Source organism: Danio rerio, chromosome 12 (assembly GCF_052040795.2).
Source record: "Danio rerio strain M-AB ecotype USA chromosome 12, GRCz13ab, whole genome shotgun sequence".
Classification (NCBI taxonomy): Eukaryota; Metazoa; Chordata; class Actinopteri; order Cypriniformes; family Danionidae; genus Danio; species Danio rerio.
The window spans coordinates 20,715,660-20,734,947 of record NC_141032.1 but is presented as its reverse complement, the minus strand read 5'-3'; the positions used below and the strand labels follow the sequence as shown (position 1 = coordinate 20,734,947).

The 19,288-nt window shown below is 34.6% G+C and overlaps 1 protein-coding gene across 1 annotated transcript; it reads right to left on the bottom strand.

Annotated features, from left to right (window-relative positions):
- On the bottom strand, positions 1-8,819 carry noxo1b (NADPH oxidase organizer 1b). Its single transcript, NM_001326698.1, has 8 exons — positions 8,581-8,819; positions 8,410-8,490; positions 8,226-8,298; positions 6,932-7,115; positions 3,959-4,167; positions 3,742-3,861; positions 3,537-3,654; positions 1-1,145 (listed from the first exon to the last, which is right to left on the bottom strand). The coding sequence occupies exons 1-8, from the start codon at positions 8,644-8,646 to the stop codon at positions 563-565; spliced, it is 1,434 nt and encodes a 477-aa protein (NP_001313627.1). The 5' UTR covers positions 8,647-8,819; the 3' UTR covers positions 1-562.
- Between the last annotated feature and the right edge of the window lie 10,469 nt (positions 8,820-19,288).

Below are 19,288 nucleotides of genomic sequence, written 5' to 3'. Positions count from 1 at the left end.
TCGTAGGAAACATTTATTAAAACGTATGAAGTTAAGCAAAAATCCAGACAAAACCTTTTCCAGTGTGGAATACCATAAACTTGACAAAAAGACTATAACATTAATATAACATTAATGAAACTATGAATTTTTACAATATGTAAACAGTAACTACATCCAACAGGTTATGCATAATATATAACAAACAAGAACACAGAACAGAATAGAATAAACAAGTCATTGCAATATGTTTGCATAAATTTCAGATAAACTCCCATCTTTATGATTAGATGTTAGTTTGCAATAATATTAATGTAACTATCAAAAAGACTATTTGTAAAACACTTACATGACTACAGTTGTGGATCATGAAGTGTAAAGTCTTAAATATTCGCCAACAAATTTCTTCATAACAGAAGCCTACAAAATCACAGACTAATTTACATCTCACTGTGTTAATCGCATGCAGAACACACAGAATAACACTTCCAGCATTTATTTTCCTGGCATCTGACGCAAAGCATGTTGTAAACTAGAAACCCTTTTTAACAGTGATTGAGTAAAAGGATTTCATTTCATTCTTTCAAGCTCTTCCTCCATCTACCATGACTTGTCTTTCAGGAGCCAGTCGCACAGATGTTGCTAGAGCAGCTTTACGGGTGTAGGTGGTGCAGCGCTGTAGGATCTCTCGAGTTTGTGGTCTGGGTGGGACCTTTGGAGCTCCGACTCCCTTCATCGGATGTCCAGTGTCAGAGTTGACAGGACTGGACTGACCACTGGACAAAGCGCTATCGCTGCTGTCCGCCTCTTTATCCTGCCGTATCAGAGGGCCCTCATCTTCTTCTGAGCTGGACATGCTTGGGCTCATGGAGGTGGTGTCTGAAGAGCTGAAGCTGAAGTCGGTTCCATCATCGCTGAAGCTGCCGGACTCTTGACGCTGCACTTGATCGGTGAAGTGACTCTGAGGTTCTGACAGGATTTCTAGGGAGCTAGACTTAAGGAAACGATTGATTCTGTTTCGCTGGGGCTCTGGTTTGGGAGAGTTGCTGGTAGACAGGTTGATGGTGGAGCTGTGAAGTTTCCTCTGAAGTGTTTGAAGGCCAAAACTGGGGCTGCTGTAGAGCTTTAGGTACATGGAGGGCACGTAACCAGCCGTATTGTTATATCTGATGATGGAATACAAATGTTATCATTTTTGTGTTTGTGTTTACAGATTCCTACTGAAGACCTGTTGCGGGTGTGATATATATATTTCAGCATTATTGACAGAACAATGGAGATTTACAGACAGGAAAGTGTGGGGAGCAGAGGAAGGGGAAGGATTGGCAAAGGTTCTTAAGCCAGGAATTGACCTCATGTCACCGGGTGCGCCTGGGTGCTATGTGTCGACGCATTAACCACTAGGATATTGGTGCTAGGCATGGGCTGGTAAAAGTTTCTGACGATATGATATCCTTGGATAAACATACCACAGCTTCACTGTGTCATGGTTTTGTGATTACTGCTCTAAAATAAGACCTTTCTAAATGTTTATCTAAAAAAAAAAAAAAAATTCCCATTGAACTCAATTTCTTTTAGTTCTAAAAAACATTTATAATATTTTGGAACAGTAAAAATGTCAGGCTAAATAGCTAAAATAAATCATTCACTTCTGCTGTCTTCATTAGTTTCAAAAACATATGAAAATACATTAAATCCCTTGCATATACCTTAGGAATGGTATAACAGAACATTTTAACAGTATTAAAACCCTGACTTTTCCAAACCCCTATAAACCTTGACACCGTTTATCATCCCATGCCTAATTGGCGCCAACATTCAAGTAATCTCTGACAGCTTTTTCATGATTATGACTTTTTTTCCAACCATTTAATGTTGGAAACCAAACAATGACTTTTAGATAAACACTCCAAATGTAAAGAAATTTAAATTTAAATTTTTACCTTCTCCAGCTCATAATTTTTCCTCTCACGAAGTGCAGGTTAATAGGCTTTCTAACATTTCTAAGATTATTTCTCACAGACACTTATCTCACAATTTCGAGTTTTTTTTTTTGCAATTAAACACCAATTCAGAATTGTACTCATAATGGCTAGTTAATATTATTATTTATTCATTATATAATTGTAAGTTTCTTCAATTCTGAGTTTCTATCAATGGGGTCTATACACAGACTTTTTTAGCCTTTCAATCTTTTCATTATAAAATCTCCATGTTTAAGGTCTGATTTCTTTAAAAATCAGTTATTTTCACTGCCTGATAGTCACATTAAGCTTTCACCAGAAGTTTATCATCGGCTGAAAAATACTAGCTGTGCATAGAGCCCATTAGAACTTTTTTCACGCAATTGATTTAATTATTTTCATTTATAAAATAATCTTGCCATTCCAAGAAAAAGTCATGACTGCAAATTGCACACAATTTCTCAAAATATAAGGAAATATATTCACAGTTTTGAGTAGAAAAGTCAAAACTATGAGATATAGACGTGATCACTAGAAAAAAAAAACTGTTAAATTAAAAACCCCAGCAGAAACAAGCTTTTTATATTGTGTTATTCTCTCTTCTGCTCATCAAGGCTGCATTCATTTGATCAAAAAAATAAAGATAATGAATAAAATATCGGTCATATTTTTAAATTATATTTTAACATGTAGTTTTCAAAATTACTTTTGATGTACATTTTAAAGCTGATTTTTGAGCATCCATTATTTCAACCTATCCTAGTCAACCTGTCATAGGAATTTATTTTCTGTTTGAGTAATTTACTGATTTTACTGTTTACTTCTTTAACTTACTGCATTAAATATAACAGGTATTAGTAAGTTTTTTTTATTTTTTAAAATAAAATGATAAAATGATCAGATACAAAATCTTGATTTAAGTTTAAGTATATTTTAATTCCAGAAGAAAACAAGACAGGATAACAGTACATCCAAATAAATCAACTTTGCATACAGTTGAAGTCAGAATTATTAGCCTCCCTGTTTATTTTTTTACCCAATTTCTGTTTAACAGAGACAATTTTTTTTCAACACATTTCTAAACATAATAGTTAGTTCTGTAGACTATCGAGAAAATATATAGCTTAAAGGGGCTATTAATTTTGACCTTAAAATGTTTTTTAAAAATTTAAAATTCTTTTATTTTAGCCGAAATAAAACAAATAAGACTTTCTCCAAATATTATCAGACATACTGTGAAAATGTCCTTGCCCTGTTAAACTTCTTTTGGAAAATATTTAAAGAAGAAAAAAAATTCAAAGGGGGTTTAATAATTCTGACTTCAACTGTATCTTAAAATCGTTTAATTTCCAACAATTTTTGCTGCATGCTTTATAGTTTCGCCTTTGATGAATTTTACTTGTGTTATCTAATCATCAAAATATACGAAAACTGCTTTCTAATAAAGAACAACTGCTTCCTTATATTACATAACTGCTAAAATGCCTGCGCTTAACCTACTTGTGGTCTATAAATACATCTATCTTAAAAATAGTTTGCAATTCCGATCATTGTCTGTATGTCAGTGCGTGCAAGATAAACAACTGTAATTACCTAACAAGCCACCAACCATTATCAGACCTCTGCAACAGCTCCACAACAGCACCGATGCTCAGTGAGAGCTCGTCCTCTTTTTTAGAAGTATAACATCTTGTCGCGCAGTACAGAGACACTAGGGAAAGGAAGAAAGTGTTTATTTAGCAACCTTATATTGAGAGATTCATAATGGCAGAAAGTTTATGCAACTACCGTGGCTTACTTTCACAGGTCACTGAGTTATACTCATCCTCATCCTCTTCCTCTTCCCCATCACATAATTCCAAGAAAGGAGCAGGAAACCAAGCTAAATGTTTATCCTCATTCTCTACAAGCCACCAACCTAATCGTGTTCAAAAAATAAATAAATCAAGAAACTACAGTATAAGAAACCAAACGAAGAACTGATGATTTGCTTCCTTCTGAGAATAATTACAAACCTGCTCTGTCTTTAATGAGCACATCCAGTCTTTCGCCGATTGCGACTTTAAAGGGCTTGTTCTTTGTGTCTTTGGTCTCATATGGAGCTACGCATTGATATGCCTTGGATACAAAAGGCTGGGTCACATTTCCATTGCTCAAACTTTTTTTCTGCAGGTCAGGTCCTCCGTGAGCAGTGGGGATGTTGTCTGATTGCAGAATCATTACACTGAATGGAGTAGAGAGCAATTTTAGGAGACATTTACATGTACTGCACTTTTACTTCAAGTTCACTCTTATTCAGAAATGCTTGTCAGCTACCAACCCAACATATGATTCTATCTATATTTCTGATTCTGTTATGTTTTGCCCCACACTTGTCTTGAGGGAGTTGTTTTTGTTTATGTATCATCTACTGAGCATACTAAACCAAACTCAATGGAATTAAATGAAATGAAAATTATGCTACCATTTAATCGGCTTTCACTTGTTGTAAACCTTTCTGAGTTTCTTTTTTTCTGTTAAACACAAATGAAAATATTTATAAAAATGCTGCTTGATTGCACCCATTGATTGGATAGTATTTTTCTCCTACTATGGAAGTCGATGGTTGCAGTCAACCTGCTTTCAACATATCTTATTTTGTGTTCAACAGATGAAGATCAGACCAGTGAAGTATGGAGTGCCATTATAGGCTATTTGCTATTCACAATATGCATGCTGCCCCTGGGGGACATTATTAGAAGGCATTGGATTAGTTTTTACTGCTATGGAGATGAGGCTCAATTAAATATTTCAACAAAATCTGGTAAGCTAACTGAATGTATTAAATATATAAAATACTGGATGACCAACATTTTACTTCTATTGAAATTAGACAAGACATAGGTAATACTTATAGGGCCAAAATCTCATAACTCACTCTGCAGTTAGAGGAATACAATGTAGTGCTTCTCAAAGGTTTGAAATAGCTGGATTGAAACACCTTTTACCCACAGCACATAAATGGTTAACGACATGCCACAAACAAAACATAATTTGATTTTTAACACAATTTTTATTATTATCTCTTTTAAACTTTTTCTTTTCAATGGGTTAAAGTAAAAAAAAAAATCATTTTAAAAATCCACTATTTCTCTTTTATGCAATTTAGAAACCATGTGCACCCACTGACAGGTAAAATATGCTCTTCTTTCATTCAAGTTCAGGCTGCTTTATTGGCATGACATTTTGAACAGTATTGCCAAAGCATTTCAGATGTATAACATATGTAACCTATTAACATCATCAAATTTATTAAATATACAGCAAATGAGAAATAAATGACAGAAAAAAGAAATAAAAACACATTATCTCTAAAAATTATAATTATTACAGGAAATAAAATGTGTAGATTATTTAAATAAGACAAATGAGTTGATTAGCCATTTATAACGCTGTACAAATATTCTGCAGTCAATTTACATGTAATTTCGTTCTCTCCGAGTATTTAGTAAAACTTTTCTGAGTCGTTTAAATTAAAGAGAAATAAAATGAAAGCAAAACCAAATCCCAGACATTATATCAGCATACCCTATTAATAAAGTTCAGTTAGTGCAAAATGCAGCTGCCAGAGTTCTTACCAGGTCAAGAAAAGTATGATCACATCACCCCAATTTAATCATCCTTACACTGACTGCCTGTTAAGTTCCATATTGATTGCAAAATATTTATTCTCACCTATAAGGCTCTAAATCAGGGGGGTTTAGTACACCCCTGTACTAAATAGTCTAGCTCCTGTTTACCTAACCTTCAACCTTCTTGCTGAAATCCAACCCACTCTTTAAGATCTCAAAACTTAGGACTTCTGGTAGTACCCAGAATAGCAAATGAATTTACAGTCCAACACAATTGAAGAAAAAGAGCTGAAACAAAGCAAGGTGAATAATGAACAGAAAAACAGGCGGCTGTTGTGTTGAGCACTACGCATACACAAAACAATGTAGTATTCAGACAGGTACAGCTTGTTATATAATGTAATTACATGACATTCCAAGTATTCGATGACTCGTGGGAATTCTGAAAAGCAGACCAGACATGAAACCACACTTACTGAAGCATCCACTCTCTTTTATATACTCTTCACAAAGTTTGAGCTACTTTGTTAAACTGAGTTTCACAGGACATACCGAGTGCATTGCATCCTCGTTAGAGCTACTGAGTAAATCATCAGAAAATATCAGATATCAGAGTAAAACATCAGAAATATCATGTTTGTTAACAAAACCTGCATGTTTGCCAGTAATGTGCTCCTCTAATGATTAATTGCTTAGACCAGTGATTCCCAAATTGGGGGTTGCGGGATGAGCAGGACTGGTAATATCCCAAAATCTAATACATTTTATTAAACTAGTAGAATTAAACTACAGAAGAAACAAATTTATAGTAACAAAAAATCGAATAAAAAGCCACCAGCCATTTGATTTTGTTGCGACCCCTGGGGTGATCACGTTATTTTAAAGACGGCAGCAGATTGATTTTATGGCATCAAGTTAAACTTTCTGACACCTTTATGGCACTCACATATTTTAAAAATAATTTTAGGGTATAACTAAACATGGAGAATGGCATTCGAGTGGCATTCCTCAAAATGAAACGACGAATAGACTTAGACCTATATATTTATAACCACCTCAGAGGATATTGGGGGTCGCGAGTCACTGGCATTGTTATTTTGGGGGTCGCGAATTGAAAAGTTTGGGAACCACTGGCTTAGACAAGGACAATTGTTTTTTTACTTCCTCCCTGTGTTCATTTCACCTATAAACTGCATTAAAAATGAAATATGTTTGGTGCTTTCAGAGTCACATGTTAAGAATGAACCTGGGTTGTACATCAGCTGTCACACTAATGTTTTTGATTAGCTGCAGCTACCTACTTATTTGCGGCAAATAAGTATGGATGGCATGATAATCGCAACTGAACAGTGAGACCAGTGGTATTAATCTACATACCTGTTTTGTGTATATTCTGGCAGCAACTCCTGTTCAGTTGGCAGAAAGAACTGGATCACCTCTCTGGAATTTGACACAGTTGTGTCACACTGCAATAAGCTGGAACAGTACTTCTCCAGATTCCTCAGACGAGACACAGACTTATCCAAACCCTTCAGCTGAAAAGTAGACTTCATGACCTGGGCTGCAACCAACAGAAACTTCATCATTAAACAGCACAACAAAAACTATGTAGATAAAACAGGTGAAAGCTCCCGAGTGGTTTTATAGCTGTGTTGCAGATATGCAGCCAAAGTTTAACTCTGTATTTCCCAAATAAATAAAGGTAACTTTTTATTTTAAGGTGTCCTTGTTAGACATGATTCATGTTCTTACTATAGTATTTGCAATTAATTCTCCACCCATGACCTAACCTGCATTCTAACCCTAATGATTTTGTAAGTATAATTAAATAATTATTATCACTCATTAGTGAAATGAATAGTTACAGTACACCTTAAAAGAAAGTGTAAGCAAAAGCATTATTATAAAGGTGCCTTATGTACTTATAATCTTTATTTAAAATAATCCTGGCTTTACTATTAAAAATGTTTATTGTAGTTAAATGGGTAATACTAAATTATAATTGCTGCACCAAACAAAGCAAAGTTACTTGTCATGTTTAACTGCATTAATGACTTTATGAAACACAGTTTCTACATAAAGAATGCAAATTCATTAACATGTGACTTCATGTGTGCTATTATTGCCCAGTCTTACAATATAATAATATCCACAACTTGGGCAAAAACAAATAGAGATCACAGATAACTATTACAATTTTCTTTACGTGTTAATCTGTCAGTCATATTTTACCTCCAAATCTAGGAAGCACATTCTTCTTTGCGATACGTTTTTTCGACACGATTTTGTCAATATATTTAATTAATTATTATCACTCATTAGTGAAATTAATAGTTACAGTACACATTAAAAGAAAGTGCAAGCTAAATAATTATTATAAAGGTGCCTTATGTACTTATAACCCTCATTTAAAACAATCCTGGCTTTACAATTAAAAATGTTTATTCTAGTTAAATAGGTAATACTAAAGTATAATTGCTGCACCAAACAAAGCAAAGCTATTTGTCATCTTTAACTGCAACAATGACTGTATGAAACACAGTTTGTACATTAAGAATGCAAATACATTAACATGTGACTTCATTTGTGCTATTATTATTGCCCAGTCTTAAAATATCCACGACTTGAGAAAAACAAATAGATATCAAAGATAATGTCAGTCATATTGTACCTCCAAATCTAGGAAGCACCCTGTCTTCTTTACGATACGGTTTTTCGACGGGAAACTTCTTTTTCAGTTGCCTCTGTTATAACGAGAAAAGCTAATTCATTAATTTGTAAAGTAAGAGACTTTAAAGAAACATTAAAGCTAAATAACAAAAAACATAAGTATGAACATATATATGAAAACATACGTGCAGCGTCCGAAAGTCTCTGAGAGATCTGTACACTATCAGTTCACTCTGGTCTGACCACAACACGGATGTCATGTACTTCTGCACACAACAAACAGTCAGTTATTTATAAACATAAAATATGGCATAAAGTATTTCTACTAGCTTTCTACAAATACATCAGTATCTTACTTTGTCCTTTTCCTTCTTCATCACTCCAATAAGGTGGACGTCGACAGGAAAGCGCGGGTCGCTCATACTGTAGCACACGCAGTATTTGACGGATGTAACTACAGTAAGAAATCTTTCCTTTCTTCTCTTTCAGCATCAGCATCAACCGCATCATTTATATAAAAGCCTCCAGACATGGGCGTGTTGTTTTTGTCACGTGAGCGTTTAAAGTAAGTTGAGGGAGCGCCGTGGGGAAAACAGATAAGAGGCGGCGTGCACGTGCGTGTGACACAATATTTGGCAGAGAATAAAAGTCAGTCGGTGTTTTTTTTTTTTTTTTGTGGTCAGTCAGTGTTTTGTCTTCTAGACGGGAAGAGTTATTACACATTATTATTTGTCAGTGATAAGACGTGTTGTTTGTTTTAAAGTTTGTTTCTAGAATGCACGGACATGCTAATAAGAGTGACAGTCTTCCCATCTAGCTATACACTGAAACGGCCACTTTATTAGGCACATGCGTGTGGTCATAAAGGGATGGACATGATCAGCTACAATGTTTAGATGTGGCAGTTTCGTTTGAACCATAGACTGTAAAAAACGCTCTGTTGGAGTTGTTTGCACACACGCACACATAAAAGAACATTTTGTCATTAGTTGCTTACTCTTGACTTGCTCTTTTTATTATTATTTACTCACATTTGAAGTGTTTTGTGTTCTGTTCAACACTAAGGAAGATTTTTTGGAGAATGTTTTAAATTTGTGAATTTCATAGTAGCTTACACTTAGAAAAAGGTACATGGTGGTAAATAATGTTCCTTAAGGAACAGTTTTGTACCTTTGTAAAAGTTGTACTATATGGTATAAAAAAAGACCTCTTATAAGACTGTTCTGTACCATGGTACAGTTGAAATGAAGGTAGACAGGTAGATAACTGTTGAACAACTCCTTTATTACTATACCTATGAATATAAAAATTACTGGAAAGGCAAAGTGATTTTATGAATAATTTCCATATAAAACATGAATCATCATTTAAAAGCATATGTTTATGAAACTCATAAACATTATTAAGTCATATAATACATAACAACTTCTAAAACAAAACCATAGGTATTGTAAACTAAACATTTAAAACATTTTTGATAAACATTTCGAAAGTATTATCTGATTTTAAAAAAATCATTATTAATATCCACATCGCATGGCATTTACTTTCCACTACGCACTTAACCTGGCAAAAGCCCGGCAGATGCAACGTGTTCATGCAGACATTTTAGAATTATAAAGCTAATCAAACATTGTGCGCATCTCGTTACAATACTTTGGCATGGTTTTATTTGTATTTTAAAATGAATAAATAAATTCACTTTTAGGTGATTACGAAGGTATTGTGTGATAATTGGAGATCAGCTTTATATTGAAATCGGGAAAATGCATTTCTGTAACACTTTTGTAAAAAGTGTTGTAAAATCTTTAGCAAAAAATAGATCTTTTGATTTATGTTAAAGTATATTTTATTCTTTATTGTAAATGGAAATAGTGCATTTACACAAAAATAAACTTAAAAAACATTGTTTAATAAATGTATTTGATGTTTGTTATTTACTAAAAATAAATTGACGCATTTTGGATCAAGCAAAATGCCTTTAAATAGTCTTTAAATAGTTCTTAAAGGAACACAATTGACACTGTTAAGGTACAAAGTGTCACTATAGTGGTACTTTCATGGGTCAGATTTGTACCTTTGATGAAGGTACAATATTGTATCTGCAGGTTTTAAAAACCAAAGGTCCATTTTGGTTTCCCATGTAACAAATAATATCCTTAAAGGTACAAACTGCATTGGTAAAAACATTGTACCATTTTTTTTCTGAAAATGTAGAAAAAACAAATACTTTAGAAGTCAATGGCTACAAGTTTCCTTCATTCTTCAGTATATATTTAGTGCCCATTAGGAAAAAAACAAAAAAAACAATTAAAACAAAACAAGCCAAGGTTGTGGAATCACATACATGCCAATGAATGAAACATAAAAAAAAGTTACTGCAGTTGTGTTTTATATCAAAATTTTGATTTGGGAAAAGTTGGAATTGTGACTTTTTATCTATTTTTTTTTCTCAGAATTGTGGATTTATATCACACAATTTTAACTTTATAACTCTTTATAGCTTTATAAAAGTATTATAGCTTTCTTGTTGTCATTTATTCATTAATTTTCTTTTCGGCTTAGTGCCTTTATTAATCAGGGCTCGCCACAGCGGAATGAACTAGCAACTTATCCAGTATATGTTTTATGCAACGAATGCCCTTCCAGATGCAACCCATCACTGGAAAACATCCACAAACTCTTTGGACTGTGGAGAAACTGGAGCACCTGGAGGAAACACACGCGAACACGGGGAGAACATGCAAACTCCGCACAGAAATGCAAACTGACACGGCCGAGGCTCGAACCAGCAACATTCTTGCTGTGAGGCGACATTGCTACCCACTGCACCACCACGCCAGCTTTCTTGTTGTTTATGACAAAATTTAGAAAAATGTAGAAATTAAGACTTATCAGATCAGTCAACATCTTTAAATCATGCATTGGTCATTTTTGTTGAGCCTTTTATTGAAGCCTTATTTGCTCCTGTAAACTGACAGGAAACTTGCTTGTGTGCTCTTTTACATTCAGAGACTACATTCAGAAATGCATAGCCTGTCATGAGTGGTTAATTGAGCTATTGTTGCCTCTATATCCACTCATATCACTCATTGGATATCTTCTCATGTTTGGACTGTAAAAACTAAAGTAGGCTGTGTGCACTCTGAAAATGCTAGGTTGTTTTAACTCAAACTTGGGACAAATATGGACAATCCTATTAAAGCAACCATTTGCTTGATATATTGCATTTGGCTCAGTGATTAGCACTGTCGCCTCACAGCAGTCACTGGTTTGAGTCCCAGATGGGCCAGTTGGCATTTCTATGTGGAGTTCTCTCCGTGTTCGCATGGTTTCCTCCAGCTGCTCCGATTTCCCCCACAGTACAAAGACATGCGCTATAGGTGAATTAAATTGACTACATTGGCCATAGTGTATGAGTGTGTGTGTCTGTAAGAATGTGAGGGCGAATGGGTGTTTCCCAGTATTGAGTTGCAGCTGGAAGGGCAACTGCTTGCTTAAAACATATGCCAGAATAGTTGGTGGTTTATTCCGCTGTGGTGACCCCTGATTAATAAAGAAACTAAGCCGAAAAGAAAATGAATGAAATTAAATTATGGAATCCCATTTCAGCCAATGAATGATAAATAAAAAAGTTATTGCAATTTTTATATCAGAATTTTGACTCATTATAATGGTTTAGTATTGCTTTGACTTAAAGGAAATTATACTACTTGTGCAGAATGCTGTAGCTCGCATGCTGACAGTCACAAACACGAGCACATCACACCTGTCCTTTACTCTCTTCACTGGTTCCCTGTGGCTCTCTGTTGTGTGTTTTTAATGCTGTTAATGGCCTTGCACCTTCATAGGTGAAATTTTAAAGGTTCACAAATCAAACGTTGATCCAAGTAAGCAATGGGAGGAAATTTCTTTTGCAGTGGTAGGCCCAAAACTGTTGCATACCCTCCCCACTGGTGCACAATTGTGGCACTGTTTAAATCCAAACTTAAAACTTATTTATTTAAAATGACATTTGATATTCAGTAATGCAGATTTGCCCTTTTCACCATTTAATCAAATTGATATCAAGTTGATTTAGGGTTTTATTAACATGGTCTTTCTTTTAAACAGTTTTTTAATACGTCATTTCTTTTTATTGTTGTTAAGCACCTTGGGCAGCCACTGGTTTTAGTAATGTGCTTTATAAGTAAATAAAGTAAACTTTATATGATTTGATTTGATTTTACAAATAGGCTTTTTCATCATCCTAGAATTCAAATCTTTCTCCCATATATACTTGAGCAATTAAATTAATATAAAGATAAAAGATCAAAATTGTTTCAACCCTCTTAACTGTCACCTTCCATTTTGAGCTCACTCTTGAAAATGATGCATGGTTTATAGTTTGTCAAAATAAGTAAACAATATGTAATTCAATGTTAACAAATACATACAATTGATTAATTCAAAATATTTGAACAACTGAGACAGTTAAAATATAATCTAGTGGGATTGTCTATTTTTTCCTCAGATTTGGGTTGAAACAACATAATGATTTGTAAAGTGTGTGAAATCCCCAGTACTAAATCAACCAATTAATCTAATTGATCAGTTTCTTTTTTGTTGTTGTTGCTGAGTCAGGGCAAATAACCAGACAGTTCCAGGAGTCTAAGCAGGGGCCTTTCCTGTAAGGGATTATGACCTTTCATCAAAATAGTCAACGTGAGCAGTCCATTCATGGCTGTCATCCTTTAGTAATTTCCCTATGATGACCTGCTGCTATTGTGGGGGTGGACAGGCCAAGTGGGGCTCACAGGTGTGTGTTCAGACTGAGGGTGATGAGAGGACAGACAGCTTGAGCGTTGATCTGAAGGTGCTCGTGTCACGCGGCCTGTGAAGAACCGCCAAAACTACTCCGCAAAATCAACTCAAGGTCATCAACAGCACGGGTTTGTCAAGCCTCAAGCATGCCAACATCATCACCTGGGAAAGGACCGTAAATGCACGTTTTGGCTGTTTGGGGGGAAGGCGCCAAACACGTGCTTTACGCACACCACCCACTGTACCGTGGCAGACCACGAGAAAATATGTGTCTTTCCAACTGATCTCCTGCCAGCTGCTGTAATGAACAAAAATGATGACCCTTTGGAAAATACCCTAAAGAAAGTACCTTAAACTTGGCCAAAATAGTTTTAGAACTAAATAGAAATCTTCAGTTTCTGTAAATAATAACATTTTACATTATTTAATATTATAATATTAAAAATGTCTGCACATTACTTTAGTTAAGTTATTGAAGAACTTGCAGAATATTAAAAACTGTTTTGAAATGCTCTTAATGTCCACTAGCTAAGTACACTCAAAAAATATTTAGGCCTAACAAATAAGATTTATGTGATAGCATACAATTTCCATTCAGTTGGATTACATAGTTTTAACATTCATTCATTCATTCATTTTTTTTTTTTTTTGGCTTAGTTCCTTTATTAATCAGGGGTCATCACAGCCGAATGAACTGCCAACTTATCCAACATACTGTATTTGCAAACTTCACACAGAAATACTAACTGACCCAGTCGGGGCAGTGCTACCCACTGGGCCACCGCAAGTTTATGTAATTATTATTTGTTAGTTAAACATAAATTAAACAAGATTTATGTAATTATAGTAATAAATCCAGCACGTTTTAAATGCTTCTTATTAATTCATCCATTGTGTATAGTATGGAGCTGGATCAATTTTGCCATCGAATATTAAGTAAACCAATCTTATAGAATTGGATCTGGCTTTTTCTACAGCTATATATATTTATACCATCTTCATATCTTTATTCATCCATTTTCTTTTTGGCCTAGTCCCTTTATTAATCCAGGGTCGCCACAGCAGAATGAACCGCCAACTTATCCAGCACGTTTTTACGCAGCGGATGCCCTTCCAGCCGCAACCCATTTCTGGGAAACATCCACACAGACTCCATTTTCATATCTTATTACTGATTAAATCTAACAGATTTAGATTGATATTAAGAAATCTGAGATCATGCATTTAAAAAAAAGACAAATCAAGCTAACAAACAGTTAATGATTGTCACGGTCACTAGTAATCCAGCCTATGCAGATCGCTGGTATACACACAGACTGCTAATGGATTACAAATCCACCATTTTAAGAACTACAAGTTCCAGTCATGCACCACACACACACACCGATTCCTGATCCCGTTTGATTACACTCACACAGCTGAAGCTTCTCAAAGACTGATTAATTGGACTATCTATACAGCACACAAACACAGACTTTTTGTGAACATTACGACGTGTCTTCCTTGCCTTGCCTTATGCTTGCAGTGTTCTTACCCTCACTGTGTTTTGTTTGTTTATGTTGCTGCCTCTTTTATGACCATGACTCTGGATTGTCTGTATACATCTGTTTGCCCCTGTGTTGACCGTTGCTTACCTGACCATTCTCTGCATAATAATAAACCCTGCATTTGGATCCGCACTTCCTTGTCAGTGCCTGTACACATTACAATGATAAACTTCATTGTGTTTCTTTTTTTAGTGTATGAGGAGGTACGGCATGCGTCAAACTAGAAAATAAATGTTGTGACTATGCTTTTGATGTAGTGCAATCTCCATTGATGTCAGTAATAAATAATGGATAAAAAAAACAACTGCATCTTTCAAAAGGCAATGGTTATAGCTATTTTCTTTTTGTGTAACTGAAATATTACAATTAATTAAAAAGTTAATGGATGATAAAAAACAGACGTAAAGCCAATTGTTCTCCTTGGGAGAGGTTAGAGAGGACAATAGGTGTTCTTTTCATTCATTATGTTACACAACTATTTTCACTGAAACTAGATTATATTTTTGTTTCCCGTAACAGTTATTTACCAGGAAAGCGAACACACCAGGGAAATAATCCTGATTGACAGCTACACATGTACTTTCTATACTTATTCATAGGAGGATTAAAATAGTTTTTTGGATAAAAAGGTGATTGAGTTATTAACAATGCCTGAGAATTAAACAAAACTAATCCTCACTATTATTTTTAGTGCCTTAATGCTGAACAGACCTATTAGTCAATCTCTGAACAAAACCTTTGAAAAATATTTGGTCTGATAAATATTAAAATCTTATATGAACATAAGCTCACAGGCCACTTTATTAGGTACACCTGTCTAACTGCTCGTTAACGCAAATGTCTGATCAGCCAATCACATGGCAGCAACTCAATGCATTTAGGCATGTAGACATAGTCAAGACGATCTGCTGCAGTTCAAACCGAGCATCATAATGGGAAAGAAAGGTGATTTAAGTGACTTTGAACGTGGCATGGTTGTTGATGCGAGACGGGCTGGTTTGAGTAATTCAGAAACTGCTGATCTACAGGGATTTTCACGCACAACGATCTCTAGGATTTGGACCAGACAATGGTCCAAAAAAGAGAAAATATCCAGTAAGCGGTAGTTCTGGGGTTGCAAATGCCTTGTTGATGCCAGTCAGAGGAGAATATTTTCCAGTCAGAGGATATTTTCTTGGCACGCTTTGGGCCCATTAGTACCAATTGTGCATCGTGCCAATGCCACAGCCTACCTAAGTATTGTTAATAACCATGCCCATCTCTTTATGACCACAGTTTACCCATCTTCTGATGGCTACTTCCAGCAGGATTACATGACATGTCATAAAGCGCAAATCATCTCTGATTGGTTTCTTGAACATGACAATGAGTTCACTGTACACCAATGGCCTCCATAGTCCCAAGATCTCAATCCAATAGAGCACCTTTGGGATGTGGTGGAATGGGAGATTCTCATCATGGATGTGCAGCCGACAAATCTGCAACAACTGTGTGATGCTGTCATGTCAATATGGACCAAAATCTCTGAGAAATACTTCCAGCACCTTGTTGATTCTATACTAAGAAGGATTAAGGCAGTTCTAAAGGCAAAAGTGGATCCAACCGGATACTAGTAAAATGTACCTAATAAAGTGGCCGTTGAGTGTATATATATATATATATATATATATATATATATATATATATATATATATATATATATATATATATATATATATATATATATATATATATATATATATTATAGCTAGTATATTTGAGAATATACATGCAGAAAATTGTATTTCAAATGGTTGAAAAAAATAAATATATGTTGCATGTGTGACTTATTTTATCTGAATATGAACTTGTATGTCATATATCTAATTAGCAAGTTTTGCCATATTAGATTTAATTATGAGGTGGTATTTTACAAGTGACAATATGCAGTAATAATTCTGAAAAAATAAATCACAACCAGGGTGGCATGGTGGCTCAGTGTTTAGCACTTTCGTCTCAGCAAGAAAGTCACTGGCTCGAGCCTGGCTGGGCCAGTTGGCGTTTCTGTGTTGAGTTTCCATGTCCTCCCCATGTTGTCATGGGTTTCCTTCGGCTTCTCTTGTTTCAGTCCAAAGAGATGTACTAAAGGTGAATTGGGTAAAACAAAAATTGGTCGTAGTGTAAAAGTGTTTGTGAATGTGAGAGTGTGTTAGGGTGTTTCTCAGTACTGGTTTGCGGCTGGTTTGAAGGGCATCAGCTACAGAAAACATATTCAAGAATAGTTGGCTGTTCATTCCGCTGTGGTGACCTCTGACAAATAAGGGACTAAGCCAAAGGAGAATAAATGAATGGATAACAGCCATGTTATATTATGAATATTTAAATTCACAGTCAAAAGTGTTGTAGGTTGTGCATCATGATATTAATTAAAATAATAAAGGTGAAAAAAAGATGATAAATATATATTTTAATTACAATATATTCATCTGTTACAGCAAAGCTATTTAAAACTATAAAATATTTATTTTGCATTAAATATCTAGATAGTAAAAGCTAGCCAGACAAAGATAAAAGAGTGATTTATTGCAGGAACGTGAGTTGGGATCAATGCTATTGTTTTTATTTTTGATCTTGTCTTTGGACTTGTCAATGAAAGTCCATGACTCATTTAAAACATTAATAACTGGCTTTACAGATGAATTGGTAAATTCACACACCTAAATAAATTAATATCAGAACAATGAAAGATCTGTTCCAGTCTTGCGTATAAAACTCAAAGTATGAGCAAACAAACCAACTGAATCCGCAAAAGCACATCAATGCATAATTATGGGTAATCTATGACTACTTTGGCAGTAAGATAAAAAGAGCTAATCCTGGAAAGAGGTGAGTGAGCATGTGAGCAAATAAACTTTATTGTGGTCAAACAAGGAAAAACGGTAAACTTTATTTCTTCTTACGAGCAGAGCTTTTGTCATGTCCAAGAAACAACTGAAAGTTTATTGCCTGTTGTTCACAGACCAACCCTAATGGTAAACATCAGACTCACATCTGTTTGTAAATACAGAATATCACATATTGCGTGCACACAGACTAACACATTGGTCTACTCAAGATACTTTAAAGCTAGAAAAATAAATCTTCTTGCATCTAAGCTGGCGAATAATCAAGAATTGGCCGTTAGTGTTATAAATATAGTACAATGTGCAACATAAACAAGCACACCCCTCACAGATATCTCTTTTAAATTTAAATTCTCCATAGAATGCTTTACAATAATATATTTGTGCATTCATAAAAGATTAGTTAATACCAAAGCCAAAACTGGAAATATTAAAAAAAAAAAAACTTCAGTTCAAAGTTAGCATATTATATATTAAATAAAATCTTTATAAACAGGAGAAAATCAAGAGGAACATAAAAATAAGCATTTGTTTTGGAATAATTTGGATTTAAATATATTATGTTGCTATTCCCAAAGAAGCCCAGTAACTAAAGTTTTATTTTTAATGGATATAATGTTTAATAAATCTGTTTTGTTTAAATGCGCAAAGATTATTAGCTAAATTTACTAAGAAAATTATTTTTAAAAATTCTAAAGGGAATGTACTCATTTTGCTGAGCACTATAATATATACAAACACCTGTTGGGTATATTTGGTTAATGCACCATAAAAAATAAAATTCATAAGCATAATGTATTTTATACAGCAAAAACAGCTAATTATGGCCCTACGTCACCCCTAGCCTATATTATTACTACTATATTATTATTAATTATGAATGTCAAAAGTCCATTAAGTATGATTTTTAAGCATGTTGACTCACAAGGACACGAGGCACAATTTGGTAAACCAAATAAACCTCATAATCCACATAAACATGTGCACGTACACACACACACACACACACACACACACACACACACACACACACACACCTTTCTTTTTTCTTATAGTTGAATAATGAACAAATATTCTGAATAATCAATCATGCTGAAAACAAGCTAACATTTATTTACACTTAACATCCTCTTGAAGACAAGGAGCACGCACAATCAAGATGACAAACTGACTTAGACGGAAACAGATGTGTGGAAATTTCTTTTCTTTGTTTCTTTTATAGATTTCTTATGAGCTCTGAAAAATCATAACACGTCATTTCAGTTTTAACAAGCTGTTAAACGTGCTAACCATAGAGTGCTAAAACATTTAGCAATGTGCTACACCAGTGATCAAGCAAATATCTTTTAACTGTCTGTTGAAAGATATTAGCAAGATGCTAAAACATACAAACAAACATACAAAACCTTCTGCATGACTTTTAAACTGAAAAAGGTGTCAAGCTTTCAATAACTTGCTGGTCAGGTTTATACTTAACATTTCGTATAATTTTTTTAGGGGGCACTTATAATGAAAATCTAATTTTGTAGGTTGTTAGGACAGAACTGTGTGTAGGGATAGTGTGTCTACTGTTATATTGGAGTGGTATAAACCTAAGTCTCTTTTAAACATTTTTTTTTTTGACGTATACAAATAAATAGGATCCAAATCCCAGTCAGTTTTAAAGCCCACAGCAATGTAATGTAGGAGTGCGGTTTTCTTCACCGAGCGTATATATATATATATTGTAGCGAGGCAGAGGGAAAACACAAACACCGTAGATAATGTTACAAACAATGCCCCGGAGGGTGCCTTTATTTACAAGTGATATTGGGGTGAAAGGGTGCTCTTCT